We start from the raw sequence: 19,475 nt of genomic DNA on the forward strand, positions 1-19,475 counted from the left end.
CCTGCTTTCCGCTCAGCTCCACGGAGCCCAGTTTCCCATCAGAAGCTGCGTGGCACGGCTTTCAACCATTTCAACCACTAATCACTCAATTTTGGCAACTACAGGTCAGGAACTGATATGCGGATTAAAACATTGATGATCACAGAAGTGATCTTGCGCAAAACTAAGAACATAATTTGGTTTTGACGGTCCCAGCCCCACAAGTCTCTGCTTGACCTTCCTCCATTAGGACGTGCTTCTATTCCTACAAATCACTGGTTTTTAAAATGCTTTGTTCATCACCTTTTCTCGAGAAAGAGGAAGGATTGCAACCAGATCTGCGCACAACCAGGCGAACAGTGGAACAGATCCACCCTAGTCTACACCCACTCAAAAATGGAACCAACATCTGAACCGAAAATATCTGACACTATCCAAAGCATGTAGAGAGCGAATTACTGGAATAAACATGCATTTTGCTGACGGTTACAACACAAAGACGTCACCTAGAAAAAGCAATGTTTCAGAACACAAAGTGCTTGCACCGAATGAGAAACGAACGCTTGGGAAAAGGCTTTTGTGCCTTTTTTCAGCTGACTGAACGTGTTGTGCTGACACCACTGTGTTCACGTGCCCACAGGGCACCGTGAGCGGGGAAACCTCGTCCCTCTGGGCACCGCAAGAGCAGGTTTACAACGTGCAGAGTACAACTAGAAAGGCAATTAGGCAGAAAAGGCAGATATGTGGAGTCCGGAGATACTCAGCAAGGGTCTGCATAAAATTCTTATGATTTAAGTGTATTATTTTGTTGGTTAGCACTCAAAGCGCTGGGATTGTGACCACACTTGTACCTGTGCAGCTGCCCCAGCCTAACGCAGCGTCCCTCTGCTATTTGGAAGAAGCCGGGCAGGGCTCCAACTCACATTGCAGAGGCAAGAAACGACGCCTGAAACTGCCACCTCTCATGGGCACAGGTGGAGCTCCAGAGCAGCGACCCGGCGACGTGCACACGTCTCATTTCAAACGGGACGGGGCCGTCTGAAACCCTTTACCTTCAGAGGAGTCAGAGTCTTTCTGCTCAGAAACACCATTCTTGTTGCTGTTTGCTGAGGAAGGAGGCGCCTGCTGTTCCGTTTCCTCCTCTTCTTCCGAGTCCACGCTACAGTCGTGATCTCCGTTCTCGAGGTCGCTTTTGGACGAACTCTCTGAGGTCTGAGATGCTCCAAATCTAAATAGCGAAAACTCAGAATTAACCTAAACCGCCCAGAAATAATCTAAATAAAATGCAGGACTCCATTTTGAACGATCATTTTCCGATGAACTGGCTGAGGTCTGAGATGCTGCGACTCTACATTGCAGAAGCTGGAATGAGACAAGCCCTTGGGGCAGTTTCTCGTCCCGCCCGGAGCGCAGAGCACAAGCGGAGGATCGCTGGAGATTACTGGAATGGTGCTGAACTTCCACAGCGCCCGTTTCCCCAAGCAGCCCCAGCTCAGAAAGCGACAGCAGATGCTCCTCGAGATGTCGCCACTCGCCTCCTGGAGAGCTTCGCTCGTCCAAACGACGGGAGCTGCGGTGGGGAAGGCGCTGCAGCGACATTTGGGGGCTGGAGATGGACAGGAGCAGACAGGGCAGCAGCAAACGAGGGGAGCGCGGCAGCTCGGGCATGAGCGAGACCATCGGTTTACTGACGCCAGGCAAACGAGCGGGGAGATGTGGCCGTTTTTCCTGTCTCATTTGGTTGCATTTTCAGGCTCAGAATGACAGGAATGACTCTATTGAATAAGTGACTCTATCAACCGGCGGGAGAGCCGGCGATGAGCGGCAGTGCCAGCGATGCACCGGGGAGCCCCCTCAGGCTCAGGCTTTCAGTCGTTTGACATCTTGAAAAAGATTGTTCTGCCAACTGCCCTCAGTGTCACAATTCTGCCAACCTGCGCCTCTGCAGGTACCAGGGAAGGAGTACGGCCCGAGTATTTCACACTAAGGGGGTTATTTTTTTACATGTATTTGATAACAGACTCAGTAATGAGGTATTTCCATTATTACTGCACTCCCTTCAATTGGATCTTGGTTTCACACCCAGGACAAACCACCACCTCTTTTTGAGGACACGGGCAGCACGCTGGTTTATGTCAGAAAAAAGGCTTCATGGCACATCAATAACAAAAAATTAACCATCCGCTTAGCTGAAATGATGGTTTCTTGCTATTTAGGGAAAAATAAAATAAATTGAAAAATAAAAGGCTCTTTTGTTTCACCTTACCGTGTCCTTGACTTGACTTGGGTTGCATAGGTGATCTCCTTGTCTTCCCAGATATCCTCCTCCTCCTCATTGTCGTCGAACTGCTGGATGCGCTCATTGCAGCAGGCTTCAAACAGGGAAGCGTTGGGCTAGAACAGCGGTGAAAAGAAATCAAATTCCACTCTTTGGGGGCAGAAACCAGAACTTTTCAGACACGGTAAAGTGAGATTTCCCTCTAAACAGACCAATGATCTGTTTACTTGAGCATGCTGCATCCCTCAATTAAAAGATCTCTCAATTCAAAGAGTGGGTGGTGACTGCAGCGGGCGCACGGCCCGAGGCCGCGGCTGCAGGAGGATCCCGGCACACGCACCAACGGTCTGCTCACGAACACACAAGATGAGCGCACAAACAGCTCCTGGCGCTGCACACTGGGGTGGCAGATCCAAAATGAAACACTTTCTGTATGTACAGAGCGCTGCCCAGAGCGGCCAAAGAGGGAAAAAATACTCTTCGTAGTGCTGTTTAAGTGACAAAGTACTTTAAGACTAAAAAAACCTAAGTCTTAGTATTGACTAGAACTAGCTTTGGTCAGGAGATGAGTGTGGCATCACCTCTGCTAGGCCACTGTCCGGCTGCCTCAACCAGCACCGATTCAGGTCAGTAAGACAGAAAAGGCAGCACACAGCACCGCAATATTTAGACCCGTAAGAAAGCCAACCCTCTCCATTCGCCTTTTCTCCTTGTCTGTGTACGGCAAGATTAGCAAAGCGCCAATAAGGACAACGGATCCAGGCTGCAGACAGAGAGCGACGACTCCTGCTCTGAGGATGCTCAGTGAGGTGACACAGGTTCTGCGAGGGGACCCGGGATGCGCCGAGTTCCAGCCACCGCTTTCCATTGACCCAAATAACATACCGGTTCTTTGTTCTTTCCAAATGACCACGGCTAATTCAAGCACTGACTCACTTGCCGGAATCTGTCTCATTAGGTAAACGTCCCAAGAGCCCCACTTACGCTGTCGTCATCAGCGTCGATATTGAAGTTGATCTCTGCGATCCTGTCAAAGGGAGCGCTGAAAAAGGAACAGAAGGAAACGTCAGCGGTGGCACCAAGTGGACAGCAAACCAAAAAACACTGGATGTGACCACCCAACGCCTTCCCAACCCAACGTGCGTTCCCTGCACGTTCACTTCTGCACCGCCTGCGGGGGTCTCCTCTCTTTGAGACACAAGATTATTTGCTGGTTTTGAAAAGAATAGGTGGGATTTTCATTCTTGGGTGAGATTCAACACCTTTGTCACCCCCTGGCGGATCTGGTGTTCTGGGGTTTCACAGCAAGCTCTGGCGTTTGCTTTGCAGCTCTCGCGGTACCTTCGCAGCAACAAGGGCAGCTCAATGATTTTCACCAGGTATCTCCAGCTGAACCCAAACGTGTATTAAAAATCCAACTCCTAATGATTTCAAAACCCAACTCCTAATGAATTCGAAAACCCAACTCCTAATGAATTAAGAAGAGAAGGAGCCGTGCCCCGCTGCCCCGGGATTCCCACCCGACGCCACCCAAGGATCCCGCTGGGTCCCTCAGCTTGAGCGAGAGCCGGAATCCGGCACTAGGGATCTACCCCGAAACATCCGGACGGGATTGCAGCTGCTGTTCTAAACCAATTACAGGAACTGCAGGGGATCTGTGTCCCGGTGCCTCAGTCGCCCCGTTGCGTTACCACGTTACCAACACGCCAACGCTGCCAAAGTCACTAACTCACCCGGTTTCTGACTTAGACCTAAGAGTGTGTGTTAAGAACAGCAGAGGGTGCTACAGGCCAGGACACCCCAACGTGGCAGGACTTCTTCACCCTTTCCCTAAGTGTGGACAGTACTATTTCTTTTTAAAGACTGTTCAGTTAGTAAAAAATACTGTCAGCAAACCAGCAGGACATTGATGAAGACTTTGTAAAATATTCAAATTCATATAAGCAACATTTCTGAATGGCTGGAAAAGATGCCGGGGAGCAGCACTCGGAGCATTCAGAACAGGTTTGCAGGATATTCCTCCTCCTGCCGCCACACACAGAGACAGCACCTCCCAGCTCCCAGTGCTGTTCCGCTTCATCTTCATTTTCAAAGGGACAGCAGCAGCTCCTCATGTAACTCAACTCTTCCCCTCCACCTGCACACACGTGAGTTCAATATTTGCTGCTACCTGCTCCGTTTAAAGTGTATTTTGTTCTTTTAAAAAATACGTAGAACCAAGCAACTCACATTCAACTCAACTTCCACCCTAGTGTGGAACTTGGCCTGATTCAAGCTGCGCACACCTACAACGCTCAGGAAAAGAGCTGCAAAGCTGGACTGCAAAACCCTTCTCGTGTTGGCCCCGCGTCCCCGACCCCCGGCGCTGCCGAGCCCTGCGGATCTCACACCTGAAACCAACTCGGCAGCTGCCAAACCATTTCCAGCTCCTCATTCCATGCAGGGAATTTACGGAGCCCAGTCGGGGCTGAAAACACGGTGTGAGCGGAACCAGCAGAGGAGCCCTCGGCAAAGCGGCCGCAGAACCGGAGCCGTGCTCAACGCTGCCGGTTTGTGCCGGGGCGGCGCAGGGCAGACCCGAGCCCCGCAGCTGCCACACGCTGCCCTGTCCCCTCCGCCACAAACGGCTCTTTCGATGGAGACTTTGCCACAGGATGAAAGCGAATGGGCAAAACAGAGGAGCCAGGAACCCCCGGGTATCCTCCCGGAACACTCTCTGCCAACAAATGTGCACTAAATTGGTGCCATTTCAGAACCGTTACGGACAAGGGGGATAATTACAGCCCCAGCCACTTCCTTAGCGACAGTTTCTAGAGTGAGAGGGTGAGCTGTGGTTTTAATCAGATTACGGTGGTTCTATAAAAGCAGCACAAATTCCAACCACTGCATTCAATCCAGCCGCACCTGCCGTCCTGGAACCGCTGTCTGCTCCGGCCTTACCTGTGAGTCCCTTTTCCTAAGAGAGAAAATGGCCAGTTTTTCCCATGGACTTCATCAGAAAGCTATTCTCTCTACTTCTAATTTCAAGAAGGACTTAATGCCGCAGGAGAATATCTGTATAATTGCCCGGAGTCAGCTCTAATGCTTTGCTTTCTGGGCAATTAAATTTAATCTAGAATATGGCTGGATGATAACTGCGTGTTTTATTAAAAAAATGTTTCCTTTCAAAATGAAGCAGCAATTTTCACTGGTTCTAGAAGTGTCTGTGGAGACTGGGGTGGGCTCCTATCGAATGAAAGAAGCTGTTTTCCAAGCCCTCGATCAGTCTGCCGTTTGCTCCAAATCAAAGGAGGCGCGTTTAAAAACCTGAACCAGAAGAAAAATGAATGCAAAGAGGCTTAAATGCTAAACGTAAGGCTCTTGAAGTCTTACAAACTTACTTGATGTTATCGTCCTGGTCTGCGAACTCCTCGTCGTTGAAGCCGAACTGATCCACGAAGTTGGCCGTCATCTGCTGGATCTGGTACTCGGAGAAGGCCTGGGCAAGGGAACCCAACAACGGCGTCAGCAGCGTGTCAGAGACATCCCGCTGGAAACACGGCTTCTCAGAGCACCCAAACCATAGAAAACCGACAGACTCCGAGAAATCATCTATTGCAACGCCCTTGTCACGGCAGGATCCAAACAGACCGTTCTCAGGCTCCTGCGAGTCCTACGGACGCTGCCCTCCCCTGGTCTCAGCTCCTTCCCAAGGGACTCACGACACTTTCCATGTGTTGTCTTCATTATTCTACTAGAACGTTGGAGCAGTTTGTTTTCATCTGTTTGTTTTCCCCAATGCCACATAAAATTTACCTCGCTGCACATGAACCCCCCATGGAGTTCAAGAAGGTCCCTTCCCCGCTCCCAGCCCCTCAGAACCAGGCGCACGTCACCGCATCTTGTCTTCTCCTCACCCAGTGGACCAAATTCTTCCAACATTTGCCCTTTTTTAATAATTAAGTATCAGGTGAGGAGAAGAAAGGTATCAGTAATGTCAGAGCAGCCAGTCAGAGAACCTGGACAAAGGAATATGAACTATTTCCAGCTCATTTTTACCCTTAATGAGATTTCAGATTGCCATTTGTTTTTACTCCCCACAGGAAGCTTCCTCCTAATCGGGCTGAAACTCGTGTGTTCTGCTAATGCTCTTTATGTCTCAGCATCCAAAAAGGTTGGAGGAACTTGTTTAAATATTTTGTGTTGAAAAGCAGCTTCCATGTATGTGATGGAGCTTTAGCAGAGCCCAAAGGGTTCTGAGATCTTTGCTCAACAACGCAAGTGAACCCTTAATTACCTCATTTTTGTCCTAAGTCAAGGCTTTTTAGTGCTCTACCTGCTACTGTTCGCTGCTCTTCGCTGCCATCACTTTAGTACGGCTTCGCAGTTCGAAACAGAAAGGTAAATTACACACCGGCGGAAGGGCAAAGCTGAGCAGCAGAATCACAGAATCACAGAATCGACTGGGTTGGAAAAGCCCTCAGAGATCATCCAGTCCAACCCTTGGTCCAACTCCAGCCCATTGACTAGATCAGGGCACTAAGTGCCATGTCCAGTCTCAGTTTAAAAACCTCCAGGGCCGGTGAGTCCAGCACCTCCCCGGGCAGCCATTCCAATCCTGACCACTCTCTCTGCACAGAATTGCTTTCTCATCTCCAGCCTCAATTTCCCCTGGCAGAGTTGAAGCCCATGGCCCCTTGTCCTATTGCTGATGCCTGGGAGAAGAGCCCAATCCCCACCTGGCTAGAACTGCCCTTCAGGTAGTTCTAGAGAGTGCTGAGCTCAGCTCTAAGCCTCCTCTTCTCCAGACTGAACAAGCCCAGCTCCCTCAGCCTCTCCCCATAGGGCTTGTGCTCAAGTCCCTTCCCCAGTCTTGTTGCTCTTCTCTGGACCCGCTCCAGCACTTCAATCTCTTTCCTGACCCGAGGGGCCCAGAACTGAACACAATACTCCAGGTGTGGCCTCCCCAGTGCAGAGCACAGGGGAAGGATCCCTGCCCTTGTCCTGCTGACCACGCTGGTTTGGATACAGGACAGGACACCATTGGCCTTCTTGGCCACCTGGGCACACTGGTGGCTCATGTTGAGCTTCCTGTCCATTAGTCCCCCAGGTCCCTTTCTGCCTGGCTGCTCTCCAGCCACTCTGTGCCAGCCTGGAGCGCTGCAGGAGGTTGTTGTGACCAAAGGGCAGCACCCGGCACTTGGCCTTGTTGAACTTCATCCCATTGGAATCAGCCCATTGTTCCAGTCTGTCCAGATCCCTCTGCAGAGCCTCCTGCCTTCCAGCAGCTCCACACTCCCTCCCAACTCAGTGTCATCAGCAAATTTGCTGATGATGGTCTCAATCCCCTCACCTAAATCGTCAATAAAGATGTTCAACAGGACTGGAGCCAACACCGACCCCTGGGGACACCACTAGTGACCGGCCGCCAGCTGGATGCGGCCCCATTCCCCAGCACTCTCTGGGCCCGGCCCTCCAGCCAGTTCTTAACCCAGCGTAGAGTGCACTTGTCCAAGCCATGGGCTACCAGCAAAGGCTACCAGGAGCAGCAGAGCCCAGCAGGAGCAGCAAAGCCCAGCAGGAGCAGCAGAGCCCAGCAGGAGCAGCAGAGCCCAGCAGGAGCAGCAGAGCCCACCAGGAGCAGCAGAGCCCACCAGGAGCAGCAGAGCCCACCAGGAGCAGCAGAGCCCAGCAGGAGCCGCTCACCTGCTGCAGGGACAGCTCGTTGGGAAAGGCGCTCTCGATGTCCTCGTCCTCGCTGGAGGAGTGCAGGTGGTGCGTGCTCACCTGGAACACGGGCAGGGGAAACAATAGAGAACTAAGAACGCTCCAACGCTTCCACCCCACACACATCGTCAAACTGTCCCGGGGAATAACGCAGAAACATCGACTATTCACCAACATGCAGCAGAGCTGCTGCCGCCTGAACAGCTACTCTGGACTACGTTTCCTGCCCTTGTACGCACAACATCAAAACAAGCAGAAAAACAAATGCAGCACCATCGCTTATTGTAGCTAAAGTCCAGCGGACGGCAGGCCTGTGTGAAACATGCACAGCGTCACCGCGCTCACCAAATCCACCGTGTTCCTCCTGTTCGTCTCCGTCAGCGTCTCTTCCACAAAACTCTCCCACCTCCCTCTGCAGTCCTCGGGCAGCTCTGTAACACAGAGGGGACACGCGTTGTCACAGCTCCGCAGACAGGGTCACAGCCCCTCGGTCACCGGTCACACCTGCGTGGGAGCTCAGAACACACCGCGTGAGCGCTCTGCGTTTTACTCCCCATTGGCTAAAAACGGTGCATTTTGCAGAGAAAGGAACATCTTTCATTAGGCCAAGCAGGAAGATGTTACCGGTCTTTGAGATCTTAACTCGCTCGGGCTAAAGACACAAAACCTCTACTACAGTTCTCTGAAAGCAGCGTATGTGTGGCTTCAGTTTTACATTTGCCTTCCTCTCTGACGGCGGCTGTTTCTGCAGCTGGGCTCATCCCCCTGGTGCGCTGGGTGACCCTTGCTGTCAGTGTTTCTGGTAACGCTTCTGTGAATCCAGCACTTTCTGGAAGTTTATTACAGCAGCTGCTACAGGCAAAACAGAGGGGTCCAAACAGCGCAGGAACACGCGTTCACCACACCTGTAACCCCAAAACATCGACTGACAACAAGTGCTACCATTCTTCTGTTCTTTTTTCCCTTTTTCTATTCCTTGTGGTCTTACTAAGAGCCAGCAAAGGCTGTGGCCCCTGGTGCTGTGTGTCTGAGCCCATCCGAAGGGCAGCAGAGGCTGCAGTGCAGGAAGGTCCTTGGCATGGAGGGACTTGGCTGCAATTTGCAGAAAGGACATTTAAGGGAGGGCAGTGACCTTCCATCAGCCCAGCCCCATCCAGGGGTGCGCAAAAGTGAAGTCTGTTGTAAATTTGGGAGGCTTGGACGGTTTTTAAAGGCGCTGGGGGTGGGAGCGTCCTGGTGTGGATGGGCCGGAAACAGAAGAAAAGCTCAGGGGCTGAGATAAAGAAGTTTAGTAAGTAGCAAAAGGAAGGGAAACAAGGCAAAGCAAGCGATGCAATGGCACTCGCTGCCCTCCGCCCACCAGCAGCCTCCGAGCGGGAGGGACCTCAGAGAGTGTCCCCATCTGTCCCCAGGGTGGGGACGGGGTGAAGGAGGGAGAGCCAGCGCCGTGCTGGGACGGCAACGGCCCTCGGGTCACACATCCCAGCCGGGGCTGTGCCCCTCCAGCATCCCGCCCCGCCGCCTCCACGGGGGATGTCAGCACAACAGCAACTGTTCTGCCATTTCATACGTCCGTCAGACGCCAAGAACGGAAAATCAAGTTGTGTTTGTGCTCGTTGTTTCCTTTAACAGATTGTCCTGGTTTTGTTAAAAACAAGTTTCTCTTTTAGTGATTTTGCCTGTCAGCTAAAGCTTCATATCAGCTGCATTTTCCTGGAGAACCAGACACATGTTTTGGTAAACAGAGCAATGGAATGCAAACTTATTGATAAGCACGGATGGACATCTCGCGAGAGGGGCGACGAGAAACAAGTGACCAAGAAACCGACCAACTGTGTATAACATCCCATTCACATGAATACTTCATATAAAAGTGGAAAAGGGACGAGATCCTCGTGATCTCCCTTTTCCCTTCTGCTTATGGCGACATCAGGAGAGGACCTTGCGAGTCATCCCTGCGAACTGAGGCCAGGGACAGACTGAATCCAGCTCCAGTTGGCTGCAGAGTCCAGTCCAGGACTTTGGTTGCCGGCTCTGCAGTTGCTGAGACTTTCAAGATTGGTTTTGTATATTTTGTATTATTTTCTCTATTCTTATTAGTAAAACATCATTAATTTTTTCCAACTCTCTTCTCTCTGTCCTTCTTTCCCTCCCAATCGCCTGTCCTGAGTGAGAAGGGGGCAGAGGGAGGGGCAAAAGGGAAAAGTGGGGGGGGGAGGAGGTGAACAATACATTTGCCAGGGTTTGATTGTCACCCCACAATCTAAACCCTCGACAAGCACAAAAGGGACACCTTCACCCTTCGGCTGCAAACCCAAAGTTCCCACAAATTCAATGGAATTGTATGGAAGCAAAGAGCAACCGATTCGGTCTAGACATTAAGTCATGGGGAATGGTGATATTTAACTGGAATTTCTTTTTCTGCAAGGCCTGCGAGGGTTATTTACTCAAAGAAGGAAATAAACAGGAGCGAGGAGCACGTACCTTTAATGAACTCGCTAATCTGGGTCTGCATGGGCCCCTTCTCCATGTTCTGCACCACGGCGTTGGCGATGCGGGTGAGGTGGCCCATGTTCCCCCGCCTCATGCCGCCTTCCGCCCTGCAAACACAACGGGCATTGAGAGGGGAGCGAACCACGGTATCCCATTGTACCTGCACCAAAGAAAACCCCCAGCAATGGGAATTTACAGCACTGCTGCTGAGAAAGCTTTAGAGCATTAAGTGGATGAATTCAAGAGAACAATAGACTCTTACAAAAATAAGAAATAAAAAAGAAGCCAAGGCTGAGTCCCATCAGTCTCCAAGTGGCTTTTCTTTGAGTCTGGGTTGGTTCTTCAGGGATAGCAAAGCAGCCGCCGAGCACCAGGGCTCAGAGCCTGGAATGATTCCAGCTTCCACAGCCTCCAAAGGGCTCAGGAGATCGGAGGAGTAATGGGAACCCCACTGGGAATAATGGGAACGCCGCTGGGAATAATGGGAACCCCAGCAGCACGTCTGGAAAGGGCATTTCTGCCTTGAAACGGAGGTGCTGAAACGCAGCCCAGATGGAACCCTGCGATGCAGCACTATCATCCACAGAAAAAGTGTGATCCACCTAGAAAAGTGTGATCCTCACCTCCCGAATCTCTAAAAAGCATAAGTTCATATGGAAATTATCTCTGGCTTTTCCCTCACGTTGGAGCCGAACACGTGTAGGTGAAGAGGAGACGGTTTGGGTAAAAACCCACCTGGTCCCTCCGCACGTTCCCTTCCCAAAAACCAGCAGGCAGAGCCAACGCAAACCGCATCTGTACACGGGTCCTGCGGCCAGAACAGCCCTGTGAGCCCAAATTCAGGGTTCAGAGCTATCTAAGAAAAGGAAACCCTAGAAATGAGTTCCCAGAGCAAAGCTCCAGCTCTTCCTGGGAGGACAATGAGAGACACGGGCTGTTCAGCGGAGCAGAGAAGCTCCAGGGAGACCTGAGAGCAGCCTCTGGTACCTAAAGGGACCTGCAGGAAAGCTGGAGAGGGAATTTACAAGGGCAGGGAGAGACAGGACAAGGGACAAAGGCTTTGAACTGAAAGAGCGGAGATTTAGATCAGATCTAAGGAAGAAATTCTTCCCCATGAGGATGGTGAGATGTGGAACAGACTGCCCAGAGAGGTGGTGGATGAACCATCCCTGGAGACATCCCAGGCCAGGCTGGACGGGCTCTGAGCACCCTGAGCTGCTGCAGATGTCCCTGCTCATGGCAGGGGGGGAACGAGATGATCAACAGCCACCAGTGTCCTGACGCGCATCAAGAACAACGTGGCCAGCAGGCCCAGGGCAGTGACCGTCCCTGTGCTGGGACCTGGGGAGGACAAACCGCCAATCCTGGGGCAGTTCTGTGCCCCTCACGCCAAGAAAGGCCTTGAGGTGCTGGAGCGAGTGGAGAGAAGGGAACGGAGCTGGTGAGGGGCTGGAGCACAATGTGATGGAGCGGCTGAGGGACCTGGGGGTTCAGCTGGAGAACAGGAGCTGAGGGGAGACCTTCTGATCTCTGAACTGCCTGAAAGGAGCTTGGAGCCAGGGGGGTCGGGCTCTGCTCCCCAGGAACAAGCGCCAGGAGCAGAGGAAACGGCCTCAAGTTGCGCCAGGGGAGGCTGAGGTTGGATCTGGGAACAATTTCTTCCCCCAAGGGCAGCCTGGTCCAGTATTCAGCAGTTGGACTTGATGTTCAGGGTCTCAGGGACCCCAGGGCCGGTCACAGCCCCAGGGCCCTGCCAGGGGCTGCTGGGGACAAACCCGGGGACACAGGGACACGGTCCTGGCGCCACCCGCAGCGCTGCCCTGTGGCTCCCTACATAAACAGATGTTTCCCAGCGAACTTGCGAAGCGCAGCCTTCTCAAGAATCCAAACCGCGGGGTGACAGGAGCAGCGCTCGGCGATGCCGCAGGGTGCTCCGCGAGGACCAACACCCCGCTCCTTCCGAGCTGCACAGCCCATCGCACCCCTGGAACGCAGCAGACCTGCAAAATCCACCTGTATTTCTGCACTTTCCAACGCTTTTTATCAACCGTGCCACACCTGGTCGTTCTCAATTCACATGAGGTGGCAAAGCAGATGTACTGCAGCCAACCCGTTTGCTGCCAGCTCCTGTGGGTGAGCAGCCCGTGTTTCAGGCTCCGGCTCCCCAGGCAGGGCTGAGGGCGGCAGGGCAACAATCAGCTGGGCCAAGAACATACGGAATAAGTCAGACTAAGAGAATCCAAAGAGCAATTCCACGTTCTGACAGGAAAATATGTTACCGGCAGTCTCAATGATGATTTTTAACAATTCCAAGCTCTCCATTTGGAATCTCTGACTCGGGGGCTCCGTTTCCTCAACGCGTACACACAATATTCTTCCTGAAAACTCCGACTCCTTCAATCGCACCACCAAGACACCTCTCGGTAATTCAGTATTTGTTTCTTGCCATTAAAATTCTTTCCAATGTGGTGACTGGAACTGTTTGGCATGAGATATGGATGAGCTCTAGTTCCGATCTAATTTAATTAGGAAAACTCTTAAGCAGCAACCACAGATATTTCTGTGGCCTATAAAACTTTGCACGGTGATAGTTGTGCAATGGAACTATGGGGAAAGTTGGTTATGAACAGCCCGGGGGGACGCGAGTGGGGAAAAACAAACGAACCAAACCAAAAATATCAACCCAGCAACTCCAGCCTGGCAATAAGACCAAAATCACCCCTGGGAACCCACACAGCACTGAGGTGCCATAAGGAATTCAAAATAGCGAGGGAGAACCTAAACCTTTGGATGGACAAAGAAAGAGAAACCCAGGTAATCTTTTCGCTTTAATACGTTTTGGGGTTTTTAAAAACTATTTAGTTCTTATAATCATTGTGATCAACATGAAATCCAAGTGTTTTGTAGAGTTAGAATATTAAATCTGGGGCAAAGCTGCTTTCCTGGCCCAGGCTCCGCGCTGCTGCCGGCTCGCAGAGAACGGAACGTGCGCTTTAAAACAAGGGAAAAGAACAAAAGCAAAGAGCCATTGTTCTATGGAATGAACATGCCACATCATTTCCTGCGAAAGCAAGAACCAACTGTATTGTGTATTTGGGTTGAGATGTTATAAGAGTTAAAATAAATCATCCTTTCAAAGTATACGCCCATTTGGTGAATCTGCAACACGCAAATAATCTTAATTCTGCAACACCACCCAAATCCAAATGATTTTAGACACAATTAAACTGTAAATGATGAGGGAATATCCCGACGCGGGTTGATCCTTACTGGATTCTGTCGTTGGCTTCCCAGGCGTCCAGTATCCTCTGCACCAGGCAGCACTTCTGGAACAGCTGCAGGGACACAGACAGGACAGCAGTGAGGACGGGCCAGCGGAGACGCGGCCTCAGGAGCCCTGGCCTGACCTCTGGGTACTTCTGGTGGCTCCTTCGCTCCCACTGAGCGACAACTTCGAGCTGAGCCGTTATTTCCCCAGCAGCTCAAGTTTCTGCTTTCTCAGTTCTTTCCTGAGAAAACAGCGACACCCCTGAACATCCAAACAGCCCCTCCACATGAGCACGGTTGTTGTTGTACAAACAACAGAAAACTGTCTTATTAGGGCCACAACGCAGAAGCTAAAGTGTAGTTAGGTAGCTGTAGTTATTATTATCTTTTTTGTCCAAAGTTCACACATATCTTTAGTAAAAAGTTAAATAAAAATGGATGCACAAGCCCGTTAAATAAGATGGGTGGTAAATTTGGGTTGTAATTGGATGCTAAAAACCAAAGTATAAAAGCAAATACACTTCCATGCAGAACCGACAGCACCACGTTACATGGAGCCGCTTTACAATAAACCCCGAGCTCTCCAACAGTTCGTTTTACTGTTTTCTTGCTAATGCACACCCAGGCTGAACCAACCGGTCTCAAAGCCCCAGGGGACACGGCCAGACTTACGTGAGTCACCATGATGTTCTCGGGGGTGTTTTCCGGGGGCTGCGAGTTCTCGGTGGCCACGTTCCCGTTCAGCACCTCGTCTTTGCTCTCTGGGTCGGCAGTAGTGGGTTTTCCCTCTTGCACCGAGTGCGAGAGAATAGCTGCTATGGACAGTTCCACTTGGAAATGCAAAAAGTTATTCCACGTGTATTTAAAAAATAAGTCCTGGAACAAAATGAGAACCACAAAAACTCACTCTGGGTACATCCTGCTATTCTGAACAGCCGAGCAGTATGGGAGCAGCGTCCCGCTAGGCGTTCCATCCGCAATTCTGCCGAAACCAACGTGTGTGCCGCAGCGTTCACCCCCAGCCGAGCGTGCGCTGGGTGCTGAGCTGCAACGTGCACGTTCCACTCACTGGAACCACTGTGCGCAGCCCCGGCTCCCCGCGCACACACACCAAACCACAAGGGTTCAACAAACCAAACTCTGCGGCTGAATTCGTAACAAGAAAAATATTACCTAAGTAATTTCTTTTGTATAAAAATGACAGTGTGGAAGACTGCGCCGGCGGTACTGGCCGCTCCCAGAACACGGCCTGTTCACGGCTGGACTAAACCATCAGCTCTCAGTATAAAAAAATACCCAATAACCAGGCTGGTTTGCTTACACACCTCGAAATTATTGTACCAATACATCTGTATCAAAAATAGCGTGGTCAGCAGGACAAGAGAAGTGATCCTTCCCCTGTGCTCTGCATTGGGGAGGCCACACCTGGAGTATTGTGTTCAGTTCTGGGCCCCTCGGGTCAGGAAAGAGATTGAAGTGCTGGAGCGGGTCCAGAGAAGAGCAACAAGACTGGGGAAGGGACTTGAGCACAAGCCCTATGGGGAGAGGCTGAGGGAGCTGGGCTTGTTTAGTCTGGAGAAGAGGAGGCTCAGAGCTGAGCTCAGCACTCTCTAGAACTACCTGAAGGGCAGTTCTAGCCAGGTGGGGATTGGGCTCTTCTCCCAGGCATCAGCAATAGGACAAGGGGCCATGGGCTTCAACTCTGCCAGGGGAAATTGAGGCTGGAGATGAGAAAGCAATTCTGTGCAGAGAGAGTGGTCAGGATTGGAATGGCTGCCCAGGGAGGTGCTGGACTCGCTGGCCCTGGGGGTTTTTAAACTGAGATTGGACATGGCACTTAGTGCCATGATCTAGTCAATGGGCTGGAGTTGGACCAAGGGTTGGACTGGGTGATCTCTGAGGGCTTTTCCAACCCAGGCCATTCTGTGATTCTGTGATCTGAAGCATGAGGTTCAGTTCAGAATACTGAACACCTGCACCTGTATTGCAAACCTGTTCTGAGGATGGATGTTCCATCCTCAAATTGCAAATTAGCAAAAGATGGAACAAACGCCTTGTCCTGAGCAGAGGGAGGGAAGCAGAGACGTTCCCGTTCGAGCGCTCCCCTCTCCCGTCCCACGTCCCCCGTGTCACTCACAAGTAATAAATCCATGGTACTGAGTCTGCATAGTTCCTGATTAATACTGGGAGTGTTTGTGTGGAGCAGAGCAGCGATGAGCCGGGAGCCGTGAAGACGAGCGTTGCCCAGAGGCTCCTCCAAGACCCCGATCGTGGTTAGGATTGCTGTTTTCTACAGAGAAACACATCATGAGCACCTCGACCAACACCAAACTTCCTCAGCAGTCCATGCACAATGATTTGATTAGATACAGAGAGCGCGTTTCATCAGTATCCTCTGCAGGTAAACCCCAACATCCTCCCACACAGAGCACAGTGTCCTGTGAGCTCTGGGAGACCTGTACTTCAAACCTGAACAGTAAAATCAAAATACACACTAACTCCAGGTTCCTTTCTCTTCCCCCCTCACCATCTTGACACAAACCAACAGTCCCAGTTCTGCTTCTTGGTTTTCCTCAAATACAGCTGCTTTCAAAATTCCTACCGCCTCGTCCCCCAGCACCGACTTCTAGACTTTAAGCGTGAATTTGTCTTCCAAAGATGTTTCCCTGTTCCAGCACAGGGTGCCTTTGGAAAATACCCAGCGACGCGTGTGTAAGGAAAGGAAATCCCGCACGGCAGGTGAGAAAGGCCGTGGCTTTACCTTGGGAGGGCTGAGCAGCAGCTGGTGGAAATCCTTCAGCCGGGGCTCGATCCCCTGTAAGATGCTGCTATTGACAGTGTAAGACCTTTCGAATCCCTGAGTGTACGAGTCCATCAGTCCTTCCACTCTGCCGAGGAAACACAACAGTCAGGATCGGACAAAACCTCAGCACGGCCTCCGGTCGCACTGCCTGTGCTGGCCATTTTATCTTGAAAAAATAACCGTGAATTCGAAAAATAAAACATTTCCAACTGCTGAATATATTTACATAACTACATGAATATATCATTTCCAAGATGACATTCACGTAATCAAAGCTGTGAATGAGGTGAGTGGGAAGGCTGACACGGAGCTGCCTGCAGAGCTGACAACCACCCAAGCGCTCCCGGTTCTCTGAGCTCCCCAGACGTCAGAACAGCGAACGACACCAGCACCGGTTCACCGTGAGCGTTTGGCACAAACCGGGAGCCTTCCACAAGCGCTCCGAACGCTGCGCACACACACACGGCCCGACGGGGCCCCGCGCGGGCAGCCCCGCTCCCTCGCCCCCTTTATCGGCAGCCAGTAAATGAGCAACACACCAGCCCCCTCCAGCGCAATCAAGGAAACACGTTCATTTGGGTAACGAAATGTAATTCCAGGAAGGCAGGAATGGGCTTGACAGGAACCACTGAGCCTCCAGCTCCCAGATCTCCAGAGATCCGGGCACTGAACCATTAACAGCACCGCAAATCTCAGTTTTATCTCTGCACAGGACTCTCTGACGAGCAACGTGTCCGCCCAACGCCGTCTGTCCTTCCCTCCAGCGCCTCCCGTCGCCTCCTCCCGCCCCCCTCAGCTTCTCCTTTTGGAGAAACCGACATTCGCAATGTCTCCCTTCCTCCCCAGAGCTCTTCCGCCTTTTCTCTCCTCTACCTCCATAAAAAGAAATGAAAGGGAGATATAATTAAAACTAAAAACTAAAGCTCTATCGCCATATATATCTGCAGACATCACGCCGCAGCTGACACACCGTCCCACTTCCTCGCCCACTCCGCTGTCAGATCTCGGGTGTTACGGCCAAGGCTTTGCCATTCGTGTGCAGGAGAACCAGCTGGTACAGCTGCCCTGGACGGCCCCTGCACCCAAAAAATACACCCCCCCCCTTTTCTGTGCCCATTTCTAGCACTTTGCACTCACCCAGCGCGCCGCGTCTCCAGCAGCGTCAGCAGAACCTGCGTCCCGTTCACGATGCAGTTCTCGGTCTGCTCTCCGTCGAACATGTTCCTCAGGAGCTGCTCCACACATTCCTGCCTGTGGACCAACACACACATCAGCACCGGAACAACTGCAACCATTTGCTCGTTGCTTTCATCACAAAATACCCATTTCTGGGCTTTCTGGGGGAAAAAAAGGCTGCGATTTGTTTTTGAGAAAGAATAAAGACATTCCTCTCCCGAGTCTCACGGTTCTGCACACGGTTTCTGAACTTGCTTCCTCAGCACGAAGGCAAAACCTGGTTATAAACACCCAGACCCCCGCCCCTAATGTTGTTCTCTTATCAACAGGAGCCACCTCCCAGTTACAAGAGGAGCCAAGTGTTAACTCGCTCACTTTAATTCAGCTAAAGACAAGATGAAGCTGTTAACTGACAGTCTAAGATGATCCATCAGGATTGCAGCAGATGGACATCTTGGGTGGACTCTTATCACCTGTCGGGGTACAATGAGATCCAGGGCCTGCAAACTGTACATAACAAGCACGTTTTTAGCAGCCTTAGCTCCTTGAAATATTTTAATTCCCAATTTCCTTGAGCCCTTAAACCAAGACCAGATTCCTCCCAAACGCTGCTGCGCTTGTGGCAGGGGGAGGGATCACAACAAACAGCTCATCCTTTCGAGCACCAAAACCGATCCTGACGCTCAAGCTCGGCCTCAGAACCGGAGAACAATCGGCACAAAGGTAACACGGGTGTTGGGCATGCTAAGAAGAGTTATTTTAATGAGTATCATCCAAATACACGAGAGGCAGAGTCAGGAGAAAGCAAGGGATCACCATGATGAACTGAAGTCACTTTTATTGCACACAGCTATTGAAAAGCTGAGATTTGATATGGATGTGTAACCGCGAGCACGGCTCCCCCATGTGGCCCAGCTGAGCGTTCGTGCATCAGCCACGACTGGCAAAGGTCACCCAAAGATCAACCGAGGGTACCAGAGACGCTCGGAAAAACTGACCAGGAAAAGGAAAGCGATGTGACCTTCAGCGGAAAGGTAAGTCGTGCAAAAAAGCCACTTCTGTTCCAAATATTTTGTCTTCTAAACAGGAAAGTGGTACAATGACTTTAGAAATGCTGTTCTGAAACTGTACAATTATTTTTATTTATGGGTAGTTCCACATCCCGCTCCGGAACTACCGAGAGAGATGAAAACTACAGAGAAGTCTGGAAGTCCCAGGTTCTCCAGGACCCCCCACCAGTGACCCCGGACCTGCTGGAACCTCCTGGACCTGCCGGGGAAATGACTGAGCTGGGGCTCATCCCCAGAGTGCACAGGGCTCCAACCGACCCAGAGTGGGGGAGATCCCGGCCCCCCAGCTGTCAGTGCTGCGGGAGCTCTGCAGGGCCCAGCCCCCCCTGCTCCCGCAGGGTCCCAGAGCAGATCACACAGGATCCCAGGGCTGGAATGGCTCAGAGGAGACTCCACACCCGCTCTGGGCAGCCTGGGCCAGGCTCTGGCACCTCCCAGCAAACGAGTGTCTGCTCGTGTTCACACGGAGCCTCCTGTGTTTCAGTGTGTGCCCGGTGCCCCTCACCCTGGCCTTGGGCACCACTGAACAGAGTCTGCTCCATCTGACACCACCCTGACATATTGATCATTGATCACATCCCTCTCAGCTTCTCTTCTCCACTCAGCAGCCCCAGCTCTCTCAGCCTTTCTGATGAGATGCTGAAGGCTCCACAACCAGGGATGAACCTATACTGATAAGCTGACATAGGATCGCAGAATCATT

At 51.6% G+C, this 19,475-nt stretch overlaps 1 protein-coding gene across 1 annotated transcript in view; it reads right to left on the minus strand.

Moving 5' to 3' along the window:
- The window catches only part of PPP6R2 (protein phosphatase 6 regulatory subunit 2), a 101,665-nt gene that overhangs the window by 13,911 nt on the left and 68,279 nt on the right, over positions 1-19,475 (minus strand). The window contains exons 8-19 of the mRNA XM_082043180.1: positions 17,664-17,777; positions 16,485-16,611; positions 15,861-16,013; positions 14,396-14,599; positions 13,727-13,791; positions 10,448-10,563; positions 8,309-8,394; positions 7,943-8,023; positions 5,638-5,735; positions 3,242-3,299; positions 2,246-2,373; positions 1,032-1,207 (exon numbers count right to left, since the gene is read on the minus strand). Coding sequence (XP_081899306.1) covers positions 1,032-1,207; positions 2,246-2,373; positions 3,242-3,299; positions 5,638-5,735; positions 7,943-8,023; positions 8,309-8,394; positions 10,448-10,563; positions 13,727-13,791; positions 14,396-14,599; positions 15,861-16,013; positions 16,485-16,611; positions 17,664-17,777 — 1,406 coding nt within the window. The remainder of the gene's footprint in view (positions 1-1,031; positions 1,208-2,245; positions 2,374-3,241; positions 3,300-5,637; positions 5,736-7,942; positions 8,024-8,308; positions 8,395-10,447; positions 10,564-13,726; positions 13,792-14,395; positions 14,600-15,860; positions 16,014-16,484; positions 16,612-17,663; positions 17,778-19,475) is intronic.

This window comes from Streptopelia decaocto, assembly GCF_964273445.1.
Source record: "Streptopelia decaocto genome assembly, chromosome: 1".
NCBI classification, from domain to species: domain Eukaryota; kingdom Metazoa; phylum Chordata; class Aves; order Columbiformes; family Columbidae; genus Streptopelia; species Streptopelia decaocto.